The 18355-nt window shown below is 43.3% G+C and overlaps 1 protein-coding gene across 2 annotated transcripts in view; it reads left to right on the forward strand.

Annotated features, from left to right (window-relative positions):
* The window catches only part of Egflam (EGF like, fibronectin type III and laminin G domains), a 197972-nt gene extending 181876 nt beyond the window's left edge, over positions 1-16096 (forward strand). For both annotated transcript variants that reach the window (XM_063258097.1, XM_005003785.3), the window contains 5 exons: positions 465-543; positions 5279-5422; positions 10981-11064; positions 14053-14156; positions 14916-16096. In XM_063258097.1, coding sequence (XP_063114167.1) covers positions 465-543; positions 5279-5422; positions 10981-11064; positions 14053-14156; positions 14916-15070 — 566 coding nt within the window. In that variant the 3' untranslated portion in view covers positions 15071-16096. The remainder of the gene's footprint in view (positions 1-464; positions 544-5278; positions 5423-10980; positions 11065-14052; positions 14157-14915) is intronic.
* Positions 16097-18355: the final 2259 nt, after the last annotated feature.

The raw sequence follows: 18355 nt of genomic DNA on the forward strand, positions 1-18355 counted from the left end.
TCCATTTTCTCAAGGTCATGGCTTAAGGGGTTCAGATGCATTAGCATTAAATAAACAAACTCTAGTAGGCCTTGTTTGGGAATTATTTTTGCTGCCTTCCTTGGCAAACATCTGGGGTTATCCCCAGATGCTCCCCACGTGGCCCAAGCTCTACTCTTTGGTTTCCAAGAATCACTGGGAACAGTTCAAGTTTTAGCCCATTGCAAAACCTTCTCTGTAGTCTTTAGGTCGGTGACAGTGACTGTCAGTCCCCAGCGAGGGACCACTGTGGAGGTGCTAACTTTAGACCCTCTGACTGGTCCTCCCTGAACCTGGCCAACCCCATGTACAGTCACAAGGAAGGGACTGACAAGTTGTGAAGCATCACATTACTAGGGCCTTTCCGGAATGTTTCTGCCATGTGTGTGAGTGCAGAGGTTAAGAGAACCACAAGCCATGTACTCTCATTTTCTATTCTGTCACAGCCATCACCGAAGCCATCGAGATCCCACAGTTCATCGGCCGCAGTTACCTAACGTATGACAACCCAGATATCCTCAAGAGGTAATCAGCTTCAACAGTATCTTACTCTCTCCCTGTTTGTAATTCCTCAGTATCTCTCCTGGGTTTTTCTTATCTTTCATATCGAACATAATTCTCAAAAGGGCAATGGCAGGGTTGGGAATTTGGGGGACACATAAAATAAACATGGAAACCAGAACAAAATCAAACAAAATCAAACAACTTGAAAGCATCCGCTTTTCAAACAACCCCATCACAAGCCAGCCAAAGCCTTTCTGGTCAAAAGAGCTGTAGAGAATTATGTGATCACTCCCAGGGTTTCCAGTGCTAGGCACTGATGTGCACAAAGCCAAGGTTATAGTGCGACTCCCAGAGCAGAGCGGCCAGCGCTGTGCTCTTCTGTAGCTGGTCTGCAGCTCTGCCAGGGCTGGTTGTGGAAGGGCCCATCGGCTCCCCACGTACTTTTTGCCAGTGCAGGACCTGCATTGCATATTGATCCATGAAGGTCCCATGTGCTCCTCAGGCTCTGGCCAGTCCGCTGAGAGCTTCTCACTCTTTTCATGTGGCTACAAAGCACCGCATGCAGAAACAGCCATACCTTTAAACCCTGGGGGCATAAGCTCCAGGGTTGGGCTGAAGTCATAACTCAATTTGGGAACACTTTGGGTAGGTCACAGCGGACAAGAGTGGCCCTCAGCAAACTCCTCCACCCAGTCATGCTTGTTTTAGGCACCTTCAGCTTTCCTCTTCTCTCCTCCAACAGTTTGTCATTCGTATTTTGACAGTCCCTCCCTACAGTCATTCTAGAACTTTTCTTTCTCTCCAGGTTGACTATATCCCAACAAAGTACAAACCTTTTTTTTTTTAATAGAAAAAGGTAAAACAATTTCATAACAAAATACTAGGAGTATAACAGTAGTTAATACATTACATTTTATCTTTAAAATAGTTGCTCAGGGTACAAGATATGGGCATAAAAAGTTCTCTAATCAGTATTAGCACAAATCTTCCTTTTTAATGAAGAGACACTAATAGTATAAATGACTTCATTTTTTCCCTTTCCTCCAATGTCTTTTTACCTATCCTAGCTCCTTTTTCCTTTTGAACAATTTCTTCCCATTTCACAATATCTGTTGTACCTTTTGGAACTTATTTACTCTTTCAGTCTCTCACACCAGCAAGACGATACAATGTGTACACATGTGAGTCTGATGTATTTCACTTATGAGGATGGCTTCAAGTTGTATCTGTTTACCCACAGAGGCCTCAAGTTTATCTTTCTTTATGGCTGAATAGTACTCCATTGTATAAAAATACATCTTTTTAATCCATTCCTTGGTTGATGGGGATTTGAGTGTTTCCAAGATTTAGCTATTATAAATTGTGCTGCTATAAACATGGGTGTACATGTATTGCTGTAGTAAGATGTTTTTAATTCTTCTGGGAAGATAACCAGAAGAATAGCTCAAAATTACAGAATTCTGAATAAACGAGATTGCAGAAGATATCAGAAAATGGAAAGATAGCCCTTGCTCGTGGAAAGGAAGAACAAACATAGTGAAAATGCCCATACTCCCAAAACTGTTATACAGATTTAACGAGATTTTTATCAAAGTACCACTAGCATATCTCACAGAACTGAAGAAAACATTCCTAAAATTCATCGGAACCAGGGGCTCAGCGGCATAAGCACCTGCCTTGCAAGCGTGCAGCCATCAGTTCGATCCCCAGTACAAAAAAAAAAATTTCCCCTGAAACCAGAAGGAACCTAGAATAGCAAAGGCAATCCTGGGCAACAAAGGCAAGGCAGGAGGCATCACAACCTCTACCTTGAAATTGTATTACAAAGTTACTGTGCTAAAATTAGCATGGTACTGACACAAAAGCAGACCTGAGGACCAGATGCAGACACAATTATAAACACACTCAGACACCTTATATCTGACAAAGGGATGGACCAAACATGTTCATTGAAAGAAAGATAGCCTCTTTACTAAATGAAACTGAAAAAACTGACTTTCCATGCGCTGAAGACTAAAACTAGACACATCTATCACCATGCACTAAAGTCAAAATGGATAAAAGATCTAAATATTAAACAGAAACACTAAATCTACAGGAAGAGAAAAATAAGTAGAAATCTTGAAGACATCGATAAAGGCGTAGGGTTCATAAACAAAACCCAGACTGCAAGGGAAATACTTCAAAGAATCAACAACTGGAATCTCTTATTTAAAAGTTTTTTCACAGCAAAAGAAATCATCAGCAAAGTGAAAATACAACCTCCAAAGTGTGAAAAAAGATTATCCAATTGTCCTTCAGACAAAGGACTTCTATCTAGAACATAGAAAGAATTGAAAAAAATCAGACTCCGACTCCCCAAATTCAGAGACCCAATCAAAATATGAGCATCTGAGGTGAAAACAATATCTCAGATGAAGAAATACAAATGGCAAAAAATACATGAAAAAATGTTCAACATCATTGGTCATTCAAGAGATGCAAATTCATACAACACTGAGATTCCATCTCATCCCAGAAAGAATGGCCATCATCAAGAAATCAACCATTAACAAACAATGGGGCTATGGGGGAAAAGGAACTCTTCTCCACTGTTGGTGGGAGTATAGACTGGTGCAACCATTATGGAAATCAGTATGGCGATTCCTCAAAAGAACTAGGATTAAAGAAGAGCAAATCTTTAAGCTACAGGCATCTAGGTCTTAGGCAGATCTTCATGTCTTTTCAAGAAACAAATATGATTGAGAGAAATTTATGCGGGTTAGGCATTCAATGTCCCTGGTAACTCTGAATGCATACCAGAAACACACTGCTTCATCTCTCTAATTGCAGCTTGTTTTTATCTGTGTTGTCTTTGCAACAGAGGCTTAGGTAAAATGCATTGCTAGCCACCTGAAACCTTTGTTCTTCAAATCTTTCCCTCCAAATATAGAACATCATTCGGTTCCCCAAAGGCAGTAACCATGTGAAAAGGGTCCAAGTCTTCAGATTCTGGTGCTCAGGTGCTCAGTGAGAGACCACCGGTGGTTTGGGCAGAATAAGAGATGGAGAGTCTCCAACCAGAGCAACTCTGGTGTTGTGACGGGCATGCATCTCTCTCTCAATCTCTCTCTCTCTCTGTCTCTCTCTTTCTCTCTCTCTCTCTTTGTCTCTCTCTCTGTGTGTACATCTATGTCTGTGCATCTATAGCTATATCTATCTATCCATACATCTATACCAATAGCTATATCTATGCCTGTATATGAAGCCACAGACAGGAGTCAAGTGTAGAGATATATGTTTTAGAGATAACTTGTATGTTAAGTATCTCCAACATGACAAGTATTTCATATAACAAGGAGTTTGGATTTAGAAAGGGTCCTGGGTTGATTAATTCAAAAAGTCAGCTATATCATTAAAGTCCAAAAATCTCATCCATATGCCTGCTTTGTTATCCTCAGCATATTCCCCAGTTTCTCATTTAATACTCATAATATGATTATAAAATAGGGGATTATGCAATAAATGTAAGAAAATATTCTTTTCTCTATGAAAAAGAGAACCTTTCCAAGAATCATCCTGATAAATACCCTCTATTTCATTGTCATGTCTACTCCTAAATGAATCATTCATGAGATAAATGAAATCTCTTGATTGGCTTATACCAATGAATGAATATACCCAAAGGAAATGAGGGAGAGCAGAAGCCTGGAGTAAAAATTTGGGAATGGTGAGATATTAGGGAGTGGACCTGCAGTTGGCCTCCTGGACCTCAGTGCTCTTCACTGGGAGGGGCCGGCCAACATGGGAAAGGCAGACTTGGTCTCTTCCTGTCTAGAGAAGGCTCTGAGAAGCCTAGATAGGAGTCCCCACCCATTGTTCACTAGGGAAAGGACTCCACAGCTCCACATATGTGGGAGAGAAAGAGGGATTTTACACCTAATAGGAGGAAAAGAAATGCAACTTTCTAACACTGCCACATCACTAGCAAAACTAAAGTATGCTTGCTTCTATCCCGGCTTCAGTTCTAGGACCTTAGGCTTGCTTGTTGCCCCACATCACATGAAATACTAACCACTTGAGTCAGAATGAATTTCTGAGCTCCTCTGTTTTCAAGCACTGATAAGAGCTGTTTCCATGCACTGGTGAGCACCTGAAACTATTCCCAGACCTAAATACAGAGCCTTCCTACCTCAGCACTCCTCCAGCCCTCCAGCTTCCTGTTCCTCTCCACTGTGGCTCTGTCACAGCACCCTCTGAATAAACCACTGTCCCGTCAGGCCTTGGATGATCTAGTTGACTCTGAATTGCCCGAGTCAATTATTCCCGCGACAGGTCTTCCACAGCCATGATGACAGCCCAGAACCACTGCCCATGTAAACCTCTTGGCAATTAGGAAGCCCACTTTCTGTGGGACACTGGGGAGCAATTTCCCAAGAGCCTTTGAGTTGTAGCACAGAAAAGGGAGAAGACTAAGGTGGATACTGTGGTGCAATCTGGGACAGTAGCATTGGTCACTGTCTTGCTGATAAGTGCCATTGTAGGGGTTACTGTGCCTGGAAGGTAGACACAGCTGCCCAGTGAGCATGCAGTCCTTCACAGTGGTGCTGTGACTTTGTGGGATGGTTCTATTTCTAATCTCCTAGAAAGTACATGTCAGAAATGCCAGATTATCCTCATACCTAGTTACACGAGGCTGCCAGGTGAGACTGGGATTACTGGAAATCAGATGATGGTGGTGGTTGATTTCATGGACTTGTTTGTGTATTTGCTTCAGAGTGTCAGGATCAAGATCAAATGCATTCATGAGGTTTAAAACAACTGCCAAAGATGGCCTGTTGATGTGGAGGGGAGACAGCCCCATGAGATCCAACAGTGACTTCATTTCCCTGGGCCTTCGGGATGGAGCTCTGGTGTTCAGGTAACTTGCTCTCTAGTGCACTAAGCAGCATCTTTCAGTTTTCTCAGACAGCACAGTTTGTGTCAAACAGAGTGATCCAGAAGTCGGCCAACACATTCTGTTGGAATTTGGCTGTAACCTGAATATATAAACTTATTTCAGGCTCTTGGTCTTTGTTTCCAGCATCCACTGGACAGCACATTATAGCCTGCAGGACAGTTCTGGCCCACTAGTCATTTTAAAGTGTTATTGCAACACTGCCATAGTGGTTTATTTATTTATTTATAGTCATTTATTTCTATATCATCTATGAGCATGTTCATGTGATGATGACACACTTGAGTAGTTCCAAAAGGGACTGGATGACAAAGTCTAAACTGCTTCCTATGTGGCCCTTTACAGAACAATTCTGTTTGTAACACCTGTTCTGCAGGATTACTGCTGTATGCTCCCCATTTACAAAGTAAGAGAATTTCAATGCTGCCAAGCATGAAAGCAGAGCATGAGTACTTAGCTCAACACTCCCCAGGTAGGAAAATCTGAAGCACTAAACCCCAAGAGGCCTGGCTTTATATTCTGTTCTGCTTCCGTTAGCTGTGTAATCTTGGGAAGAATGCAGCCAAATAGTCTCCTACTGCAGAAAGATAAGAGCACAGATTCATATCTCAATAGATCAACTCAGCGTTGGGCTCCCTGTAAATACTTCTTCGAAGATAGTATAGCAATCAAAGAAGTCCTTATCTCTTTGAAGTGAATTTAAATTGCTCTCAAATTTGTCAAACAGAGAGCCATAGTTAAGGAACAGTTACCTGGACAATTTTCCTCTACCTTTCTCCCTACTAGAATGAATGACAGCCAAGTTTCCAAGGAGCAGGGACTATCTAGTGTCATATGAATAGAGACTGCAGTACACAAGTCTCACCTGAGATTAGAAATCACCAATTTAGATATGTGGTTCTCAAAGTGTGGTCCCTGGGCCTGGCACATCAGTGTCTTCTGGGAACTTGTTGGAAATGCTAAGGCCTTTCCCTGACCTACAGCCCTAAAAATCTACGTGGGGACTATTTTTCCAGATGATTCTGATGCCTGCATAGGCATGAGGACCCCTGAGCTTTGTCTCCAGGCCACCTGTCCCACTGGCAGGCATTTCTTAGGCTTGTATTCCTTTGATCTCCCCCAGTGATGATGAACCCATGTTCACAAAACAATATGAATTTCTTGGAATTGGAATAGGCAAACGAGAGAGAAGTTAGCAGTAGAAATGATGAAGACTTAATTCTGAGGCTTTTGTCTCTCATGCTCTAGGATTACTAACAGCCAGAGGAGCTTAATGTAAATCTTTGCAAGTTGAAGAAAAGGAATTTGGAGAGGAAATGCCACTTGTCCGATGTCCTGCCCATCCCCAAGTAGCAGAGCATGCCGTGATTCAGCCAGGGCTGGGACTGTGGGGGACTGTGGGAAGCTATGTGATGAGGCTGGCAGGTGAGGGGCAGATATTCATCAACTCTGTCCCCCCCCCAACTGTGTCCCCTGCCCTCTGGTGGCCAGAAGGTCAGAAGGCTTGGAGGTCTTCAGGCGCGGTTTCGAGCTGGCTGCCTCAAAGCCATTTTCTTGTGGTTTTCCTGTGGTTAACCTCACCAAGTTCTCAAGTACTTGACTGTGCCCAGAAAAGGGAACTGAAACGGTAGCTGAGCAGTGAGTGGGATGGCCCAGCTTTCCCCCTAAATTGTCAGCCAAAACCTGTTCTCCAGCCCCTCCAGCCAGACTGGAAACTGGAGACGCTCAGGCTGAGGCTCCCTCCCTCTTGCTCTGGAGAGGAAAGTCCCCCTCTTCTCTGTGCTGTGCCCTTCCTACACGCCACACTGTCCTGGACAGAGTGCTCAGCTTACTGTTTCTTTCTGAAACGCTGAAAATTATACCCGTGTTTTCTTCTAATCCCAGAGATCTGGGTGTGCTCTGTGTAAGATGCCCTGCTGAGCCCTGGCTGAGGTAGATATCTGCGCCCAGGCCTGGTCTTTGCTGTCCCCACTGAATCACCTCCCCCTGCACAGTCATCATACCCCACCCACCACTCACTACAGCCCTCAGGGGTGCTGGGCTGGGCTGAGGACAGGCAGGAATTAGAGTGCAGGTTTGTAGCAAGCCACCAGGACGCCTGTCTCAAAGGTACATTCCTGAGCCTGTCCTCTCAAGTCCAAGGGTGTAGATGGACACGAAAAAAGAAGTCCAAGTGCTCAGCTAAAACAAGTGTGTTCTGTTTTATTTTTGTCTTGTGATTGTATATGAAGCATAAAACCTATTGGGTGGTTCATGAAAATTACATGACTGACATTCTTTCTCACTGATTTTGGCCTGCCTCATAACATTCTTCATGTAACAGAGAAAGGAAAGAGCACTGACATTAGTTAAGTACCCTGTGAAAGTTTTAAGAGGAGACAACTAAAAATGTCATCACATGGAGCATGAAATTGGCCTCACCTGATGACATTTCCTGGTGGCCCATCTTGGTGCTCAGCCTCACAGCCTTTATTTAGCTGAGGGCTCAGGATAACCCATTCATAGTAGCCAAAGTCCCAGGCATTGGTAGAAAAATCAAACATTGATTTGTCTGTTTTTGCATTTGGATACTGAGGCATAACTTCTGTGTGGGTCACTTAGGTACAGTGTACAGCTGAACAAATTTTAAAACAGGTCCACATTGCATTCTGTAGATTTGCTGATTAAGATATGGGACATTTCTACCACCAGAAAAAAGTTTCCTCACCCCTCCTTCAGGGAAAATAAGCATCATTTTTAGCCATTTACCAATATATAAAAGAGGGAGTTCCTCAAGGTGAGTCTGAGTGTCTCTGGGGGAAGCAGCAGTTATTTGGAGGATCTGAAACCACAAATAGCGGGGGTTGGAAAGTCAGGCCACCTGAGTTGCCCACACTCATGGCGATGACTGGATTCCTGTCTGCCAGATTGTGTGTTAACTCCCTTGAGTGCACATCCTGTGTTCTTGCCAGAAGAACAAGGGAGCTTTGGGGCTGGAGCAGACAGGGTCCACCTGCAGTCCAAGTGGGGTTGCATAGGATGGCAAAGGTTTCTGATGCCTGGCACAGTGTCCAGTCCACCTCCTTGCAGTTATACTCAGGTCACCTTGATTCTGAGAGCAGGTGTTCCTGGCCGTTTTGGTTACATATTTACAAACTGTGGGTCCACTCTCACACATGGCTACTCTCCTAGAAGAGACCCGATGAACTTAACTCTTGGTGGCCACTTTCTTCTTTCCCCCAGTTCCTCCAGGTGGCTGTCAACCCCCACACAAGCTGCAGTAAGTGCTGCAGTAGGGGGGGGGGGCTTTTTTGTTTTGCCCTTACTGCATAACATGCTTTCAAGATGTTGCCACAGTCCCTGTGATCTTTCAGGAAAGCTGTTCTTCCACATGACACACAAGATATTCAGTCTCAGCGACGTGAAGAAAATTGCGCAAGGTCACAGAGTTAGTAAACTGGAAAGACTGGGGATGCAGGTAGGTCAGCAGGACCTGAATGTCCCTGCTCCTGCTACCCCTGCTGTGTCTTAGAAAAGACACAGAAAGGATTTCAGCTAAGTTTCTGCCAATCAGCTCCTAGCTCTCTTTCATATTCATTGATTTCTTCAATAAGCATTTGGCCAGCAGATAATAAAGTCTGAAAATTCTGCCTCCGGGCTACACATACAAGGTGACACTTGATATGGGAAAGTTCATTGGAACATAGTGGATTTTTCAGGGTCAGAGTGGCAGTTTTGTCCCATGGTTTGTTGTGCAGTCATCACGAGTTCTATTCTTGGTTAAAAGTCAGTGTGAGTTTTCTGAGCCTCTGTTGTTAAAGGAGTGGCCTGTGAGGGTTTCTCTGGGGAAAGCTAAGCACTTTCTGTTCTCTGTTCTCTGTTCTGAGACTGAGTGTGCATGAAAACTCCATCATAAATCCAAGTTTTCTTTCACCAAAACTGTTTCTTGGTTACTGATGTAAAGGAGCTGCTCTTGCCCTTATAAGACAAGAGGACAGCTATCTTGGGGACTCGCTTGCTTTCCAAAGCATTATTGAATAGCCCTTGCTATAACACTTAAGGAGAAGTCCAGGCAGTTGATCCAGTGCCCGGGCTGGAGTACTGACTAAATATTTTTAATTGAATTAAATTGGTATAATTGAATGAGCTCTGAATTAAGAGGAATATTTCTGTCTGGTAAACAACATAGTAATGTCTTCTGGTACCTTAAGTGTCAGGGAATCTGGAAACTGAATCACTAAAATAGGGAATGAGGCAGACAAGGAACCAATTTCAACTTCTGCACATTGATTTTGTGATTTTAGACTAATTTCCTTAATCTCTTTGGGGTTCAATCTGTTCCACAATTTTCTGGATTTTAGTTTTGTTTGTTTGTTTGTTTTAAGTGAAAACACATGCATTAGTTTCCTAGGGCTGACATAACAGTTCAACAATGTTAAATGCATTCATTATGAAACCAATCTCCATGACACATTCCATCCTGCAAAATGAAAACACTGTACCCATTAAACAGTAACTGCACATTCTTCCTTCCAGGCAATTATAATACCACAAATTGTGTGGCTTCAAACAATAAAAATTCACTCTCTTACAGTTCTGGAGACTAAAAATCCAAAATGCGACACATTGCCCACATTGGTTCCTTCTGGTGAATCAGTGAGAAAATCTCCCCCATGCCTCTCTCCAAGGTTCTGGTGGTTGCTATTGATCCAATGTTATGTATTTTGTAGATGTCTCATTTAACCCTCTGCCTTTAACATCACGTGCCTTTAGCATCTCCCCTGTGTGTCTGTCTCTGTATCCAAATCTCTTATAAGAATACCAGTCATAGTGGATTTATGGATGCTTGATACAGTATGACACCAATTAACTACACCAGACCCTGTTTTCACATAAGGTCACATTCTTAGGGGCCTGCGTAGACGTGAGACACTACTCAACTATTTCAACATATTACAAACATTAAAGCCCTTCTTATTATTCCTGATATTACAATATCAATGCTTCCCTACATGGAACTTTGACCTTGATAGTATGCTAAGCAAAGTGAACTAGTCACAAAAAGACACATTACTGTATGATTCCACTTATTTGAGGTATTTAGAATAGAGAAACCTAGAAGACCAAGAATAGAAGGGCGGTTATTAGGGCCTGGAAGGAAGAATGCCAACTTACTGTTTAATGGGCACATTGCTTTCATTTTGTGTGACGAAATGTGTCATAGAGATTGGTTTCACAGCTGTGAATGTATTTAACACTACTACTGAACTGTATACTTAACTGTATGTTAGGATGGTGTTATGAGCTATTTATATTTTATTTATTTATTTATATTTTACCCCCAATTGAAAATTTAATTAGAAAAATCATTCATGAACTAGTCTAGAAATTGATCACCTTTTGCATCATTGTTTTGTTTGCTGTTAAGGAATTATATTCTGTATTCCAAAGAATCTTTGCAATAGGAAGCATTTGTGAATGGGTGACTGCCTATGCTTCTGTGTTTTATTTTGTTTTTCTATCTTGTTCTCCAATTCCTTTAGCTACAACCTGGGTAGTGGTGTGGCTTCCATCATGGTGAATGGCTCCTTCAATGACGGTCGGTGGCACCGAGTGAAGGCTGTTAGGTAAGCATCTAGCAATGCAGGACACGGTCAGTCAGTGGATCTAGTTAATGTCCAGTCACACTGTCCTATTCCTTAACCATGCCTGACTTCCTGTACTGCTGACCTAGGGCAGTCAGTGTATTTTGCCAACAACTCCCATTGTGCCCTCTACTGACCCTAAAGGCCAATGACCAGACCTCGATAGCCACACGGGATGGCTACCTTCTAGAGAAAAAAAAAAAAGCTCGTTAATGGTTAAACGGGCCTTGACATTTAGTAAGATGAGATTTCAAGATATGTGGACTTTGAAAAATGCTCCACATTTCAATGCACGATTGCTATTTTTAAAAAACATTATCTGAACCTTACAATCTGTAGTTCACTCAGTCCTAAAGATATATTCCCCTTCACAGTGGTAGTCACTAACTTAGCCTCTGATTATCTTTGGACGAACCACACCTTTGCTCTTTGTTCTTTTTTTTTCCCTTCCTTCCTTTTTTCCTTCCTTCCTTCCTTCCTTCCTTCCTTCCTTCCTTCCTTCCTTCTTGTCTTTCTGTCTTTTGTTTTGTTTTGTGGTGCTAAGGATTGAACCTAGGACCCCAGCCAAGTGCTCTACCACTGAGCTACACAAAATCCCTTTACTTTTCTTTGTACTTTTTACCTTTACTAGCTAAATCCATATTGGATCCAAACTTATTAATGTCAATTCTCATGTTAGATGAAGGCCCTGGCAATGATAAGTTGAACAGAGACTGTGTTTGTTGTTCCCTGAGAATTTACCACGACCATTTCTCAGTGAGTAAGGTCAAGAGTGGGGCCTGGAAATATGGGGGTCATGTGATCTGTTTTCTCCTTGGCTCAGGTGTTGGTTGTGGTGGATATTGTCTTGGTGGGGTGCTGGGGCTGGCTGCCGTGCCTGACTTTGATATTTTAGAGGAGGTCAGGGTACAAAGGCAGATTTGGGTGTATCTTCTATAGGTGGCCTAGAAAGCCCTGAGGACAATGTGTGCTGGTTTTTGACAAAGCTCCAGCTCTAACTTTTTTTTTTAAAAAGTGTTTTCCTATGGGAAATGAATATTTAAAGGCTTGGATCTTAAATTTATTCTAGGATACAGATCAAAATGTATACAGTATAATTGAACTCCAGAAATATCCCTAATGAAGTCATTTCTCTCTCGGATCCATCTTTAAAGAGGGCTTTTTAGAGGTTTTGAATGGAGCACGAAGGTCTCAGTCTAGCTACACCTGATCCTCACAATCCCCACTCTGAAACCATCAGGGAATGTCCTGCTCTCAGTTTCCTTGGGTGGAGAAGGAAGATTGAATATTTACACACTGTGGAAGTATTTCAAACTTGCACAGTTGTGGTTTGATTTTCCATATCAGGACAGACACTGTGGGGATGCAAGTCCTTCCTAGATATCTAAGGAAACTTATATTAAATGCCTTTCCAATAATGCACTTTGTGTTCCACATCATAGCACAGCCTACCTACAACTCCACAACTTCACAACTAGGATTTCAGATGTTTAGGAGGAATAAGGCAGTGGAATGCTCCCCTACAAGAAATTCAGATGCTAGAACATCAAGTTGGCATCATGCAGACTTCATTCATATCCTTCTAGCGGGTCCAATATTACAGTCAGAGGGGCTGGGGATTTAGCTCTGCGGCATAAGCACCTGCCTTGCAAGCAGGCAGTCGTGAGTTCAATCCCTGGTACCGATAAAAAGGAAAAAAGACAAAAAAAAAAAAAAACCAAAAAAAAAAAACCAATATTACAGTCAGGACTGAACAGCAGGAGCTTATCCAAGGAGCTGGGAGGTCAGGAAGACTCGTGCAGATATCGTGCTTTGCGAGCAGACAGGCCTACGGGGCAGGGGAGCGGGTACAGTAGCTCTAAATGGGAACTGGGTCAAGCCTACAACTGGGGTAAGAAGGATTGGGTGGATACTTAACTCTTTGTAACAGGATCAGGGATAAGAAAGCTAATGAAGAGGAGAAGGAAAGCTTCCTAGGACACTGTCTTGCTCTGGATAATCACAAGCATCATGCCCAGCAGAATAGAAAAATTTCTCCCTCATTAAGCATCTCCAAGTACCAGATAATTTACACAGTCTCCTGGCTCTAAGCAAATAGTCACAGTAATTTAAGATGTACGATCTTCATTTTATGGGTAAAAAGGATATATGATGGTAATGTTGATAAGAATAGCAACACACCAATTTAACAGTGTTTGCAGAGGAAGATATGTATGAGAGTCCATGCTCTGTGCTTTATATGAGTAACATCTGATCTTCACAATAACTTTGGAAGGTGGACATAATTATTCCCATTTTCTTTGAGGATGTTGCATCTTCACAAATTGAGGTGCACATCCATCTCCTATCACAGGCTATACACTATTCGAGAGAAGTATAATGAATGCATAGAATAATACCAAGTCTTTCCCTGATGGCCTTGCAGTCTACAGGGAGGCAACAGGAAAAAAATAATAAACATGATGAAGAACATTGTATATGATGTTGAAGGAGATAGCATACCATTGTCAAATTTGTCATTGATTGGAGGACATAGCTTCATTTCAGAAACATGAAAAAAAATTTAAAACCTTATAATTGATAGAAAAAACTAAGTGGGAATAAATGCAGTATTTTAGAAGAAAGCCCTAGGGCAGCAGGGCAAGGATTGCCCGTCAGAACATTCAGGTGTGAGGTTCTAAAAAAATCACTTTCAAAATGGGGAGGTTGTGCATGGCTTCCCAGGTGAGAACAGAACTACAGCCAAGTTCCCCAAAGCTCAGTGCTATACGATTTGCTGTCAAAAATGAGATCTGAGTTCTTTCCTCTCTGGGACACAGAAGCTGCTGATTTGGGTTCTGGGTGACCCATCATTTAGCGCAGAATGTGGCACACAGACGGTTCATGGCTTTTTAATTGAAATCATTAGGTGAGCTCCAGAAATGGTAGGCTTAGGGTTTTTGTTTTGGTTTGCTTTGCTTTGCTTTAAAGGGATGGCCAATCAGGAAAGATTACTGTGGATGACTATGGGGCCAGAACTGGCAAATCACCTGGCATGATGCGGCAGCTCAACATCAATGGGGCTCTGTATGTGGGTAAGTGATCTTTGGCCAGCTCTAAATTTGGCCAGGGCTTTTTCTTATTAGTTTTCTGTTTGCTGTGCAGGGGCTATGCGCTTCATGAGGTCAAATACCTGGAATTCAGGAAGCTGTCCAGAGAGTCCATTCTTCCATTTTCTGAACTTCTGACTCATGCCCGAGGGGGCAGGAAGAGACTCATTCACATGCTTTTGTGCTTTGAACCTATGCACCAGGAAAACCATGCTTTTCTTGTTTATAGAACAGGAACTTGCTTAATATAGCTCTATGAATTCTCTCTGAGGAAGGTGGATATGTCTTTCTGGCTTCTCTCAGAATAGAATGAATATGTCTATAAATGGCTTATAATTCACTAACATAGACACATAAAAATAAAAAAGCCATCTGTATATGTCTTCTAAAAAACCCCTGCCAAATTGAAAGCAGTCAACCTCAGGGTAATTCTTTTGGTTTACATCCCTCTAATGACGCGCTACATTTTGTTGTTACAAAACATTTGAAGACTTAGTAGATACTGTTTGGTTTCAACCTTTGGGCTATAAATCATATACAAGGTGGACTTGTATGTGTAGCTTTCTGTCCCATTTCAAGTTGATTTAAGTTGTTCTGTTCCTTCAAGGATGATTGTAAGGATGTGATGTGCTAGCACTTTGTCCTGTCAGCCAAGGGACGTGTCATCCAGGGACACTGAAGGGCACTGTGGAGAAGGACCTCCCCCATGCCCCTCTTTGGCTCACTGTGTTTGCTTTCTGGCAGGCGGGATGAAGGAAATCGCTCTGCACACTAACAGGCAGTACACAGGAGGCCTTGTGGGCTGCATCTCCCACTTCACTCTGTCCACTGATTACCACATTTCCCTCGTGGAAGACGCCGTGGATGGAAAAAACATCAACACTTGTGGAGCCAAGTAATACCAGCTAGCCTTGCCCAAGGGACACAGCCTCTATACTGAGCATCCTAGGGGCCTCAAGACCCAGCCTGATGCCACACACAGAGGCCTGGGGACCAGGTGTGCTTCCTCTCATCAGGAGAAAGTACGCCCTGATGCAAACTGAGCACCAAGACAAGAGTCCCTGGGTGGCCTTTCCTGCCGACACTGTGGGCCAAATGCAAAGGGATACTCTGTGTATGAAGCATTGGACTTTTGCACATTGCCCATTGGATATAGAGTCAGAGACTCAACATCAGTGCAAATTCCAGAGCCTGTCTGCTGCAGCCTATTGACTGTTGTGATTCAGAGAGAGAGGGACAGAGACAGAGACAGAGACAGAGACAGAGACAGAGACAGAGACAGAGTCCCACAGGACAGTATTAAAATACTTCTCTCTTTTCCTGACTCATGACATTCTTACTGACAACGGAACAGTGACTGGGTGACCTTGATCTTCCAGTGCATCACCTTGGCCCGTGAACTGATCAGATTAACCCCTTCCACTCCTCACCGGCTGACTTGTTGTCTGTTTCAGGAAAGCAAAGGGGGAGATTAAACATAGAAGCATAATCAGAATGTGACCTCCTTCCCCACAGTTTACCTTGAATGTGAAATCCCTACTTTTTTATAATGAAGATCTAAGGAAATGGGCTCCATGATTTTGTAGCTGTACTTTTATATGTGTATATTTTTATAGCTGCAAACTGTCCACACAGTATACTTTTGAAAGTTAGGGTGGAAAATCCTAATTCTTGCACAGTTTCCTAAATATTGTCTCCCAGAAGAAACTTGTTCGGGCCCTTTGTGGAGTGAGTGGAGCGGAAAAGATGACGTTTGTGGGATCCTGGGAAGCTGACCATTCTCTTCAGTTTGTGTTGATGGCTCAAGGGGTTGCATATGAAGCTTTCCAAAAGAAGCAGATTAAAAAGGAATATGTGTTACTGAGGTTGGGCGCTGTCATTTTATTTTAAGAGGAAGTATCTGAAGTAAAGGAGATGAAGTTGCACCTGATTTTGTAGAGTCCATATCTATAAATAGATGCTTTCCAGACAGCGTGGGGGCGGGGTTTGTTCTGTCCTGTCTGCATGGCCCAGGGGTCTGAAGAATCAGAGAAACAGAGCCCCTTCCGTCCATACCTCTACTGTACCCCTCCACTGTGCATGCATGTGACTCTAGGGACAGCTGGCTTGGGGCAGATCCCATGACAGGGCAGGCTAAGGGAAAGGAGAAATGAATGCTGCCCATGAAGAGGGGAAATATGATCTAACTCATGCAAGATCCTATAATTAGTGCCAGTACTGACTTCATACTTGTTTGTGTAGCATTCGTTCAATAAAATCTTTTGAAATTATGCAAAGAAGTTGTAGACAAATTAAGAATTCTAAAAAAATGAATAAATAGGGGCTGGGGATTTGGCTCAGTAGCATAAGCGCTTGCCTGGCAAGCACTAGGTCATGAGTTCGATCTCTGGCGCACACACACACACACACAGAATACACAGTTTAGACAGATTTGCCTTGTATCCTAACCTTCTGCCTCCTGTCTCTGGGAGTCTTTGGTAACCAGGATCCTTCCTACTAGAGGAAGAATGGTAATAATAACAACAGTAATAAGAATCATCCTCTCCTGCATGTGCCACCTTGTGACTGCCATGTAGAGAAAAAACCCATGGCAGAAAGGAGGTCCTGAGGCTTCCCAGCCACTGCCACCTCAGTGACTTTTCCTTGAAATGACTAGGGCCAGCGTTCCCCATGATACAGTGGAGGAGTTGCTCTCAGAGCACATTTTGAATGGATTAGCCTCCAGCCAAAAAAAAAATTGTGATTTTAGCGAAGTGTCCAGCTGAGTTGAAGCCAGAGAATTGTCTTATTCCATGCAACTGTTATCCAGAGAAAAATGCAGTGGGGTGTGTGTCGAAGCTGAGAATTGGAAGCCACTTCCTCTGTGGGTGGTAAGCAGATGGGGCTGAAGGCAGTGAGTGACATGGATTCAGTGACATGGATTCAGAAGGATTCTGTAAGTGAGAGGGCAGCAGAGAGAAGGACCCAATAGGATAGGGAGGCCCCGCATAGTAGTACAGGCTAAGGGACAGTGTGTCTCAAGCTTGGACCAAGGCTCTTCCAAGCTCCCTGTGGACAAAATTCAGGAGATGTGGGGGGAATTTATGGTGGGGTGGTTTTAAGGATGAAGAGTGACCTAAAGCTAAGGGATCCGAAGGTGGTTCTAACGGAGACGAGCTCAGCCTGAGCATGTGGATGTCCTCGTTCCTCTGTAAGTGCTTCTATTACCTTTGCCACAATAATGCAGCCTAACGCCCAACTACAGACCTCAGCAGTGCACAGCAATGAGTGTGTGCTGCTTATGCTCCCTGAGCGGGGAGCTTGGCAGCCTTGCCGACTAGGCGGGGCTGGAGGAGGTGGTGTGTTTGGTCTCAGCTGGACTTGCTCACATGTGTAAGGGGTCGTGAATTTAGGGTGGTCTCAGCTGAGAGGCTAAGGGGACTTGGTAAGTACATGTTGATGGCTCAGGGATGCATATGAAGCTTTCTGAAAGCAGCAGATTAAAAATTGTGTGCTACTGAGGTTGCGTCACTGTCATTTTATTTTGAGAGAGAGGAAATATCTTCAGTGAAGCAGAAGGATGGGTGGAGCAGGCTAGAACTCATTTATTCATTCATGGAGTTGCTCCTGATTTGTAGAGCACACCTCCAGGCCTCCCATCCTTCTCCTGGGACCGGGGTAGGGGGCTGGCCTGAGCATGCTTTCTCATGACAGTGAGGGAAGAGAGACCCTAAAGTAAAGGCCTGGGTCCTGAACAGCCTTGGTTTGGAATTGCCACATGATACTTCAGTCTTGTCCTATTAGTCAAAGGCTATAGATTTAAGAGACAAAGAAATAGACTTCACTTCCATCATAGCATCATGACAGAGACTCCTCAGCTCAGAAAAGCATAAACACAGTGTGATAAATTTGGGCCTTAATGCAACTGGTCCACATGGCAAATAATATTGTTGAGAGAAGTACCCCTCCACTCTTCCCAGGAGCCCTTGGGCCTGGGGTTGAGGCCTGTGAGTTGGTCCAATGAGGTCCAATGGAAACAGTACTTGCCTTTCTCCTGGCCTTGTCTGCTGTCCTATCTCCATTTGTCTGTCTGAAATAGACAGACCTATTGTCTCCTACATAAGACAAAGCAGCATGAAGATGGGATCTGTGCTCTGGCTTTTAGGTAGCCACTGAAGTGACTGGCAGGTTATAGAGGGTGGGCT

Source organism: Cavia porcellus, unplaced genomic scaffold (assembly GCF_034190915.1).
Source record: "Cavia porcellus strain 051 isolate PalLab524CR breed Dunkin Hartley unplaced genomic scaffold, mCavPor4.1 scaffold_11, whole genome shotgun sequence".
Classification (NCBI taxonomy): domain Eukaryota; kingdom Metazoa; phylum Chordata; class Mammalia; order Rodentia; family Caviidae; genus Cavia; species Cavia porcellus.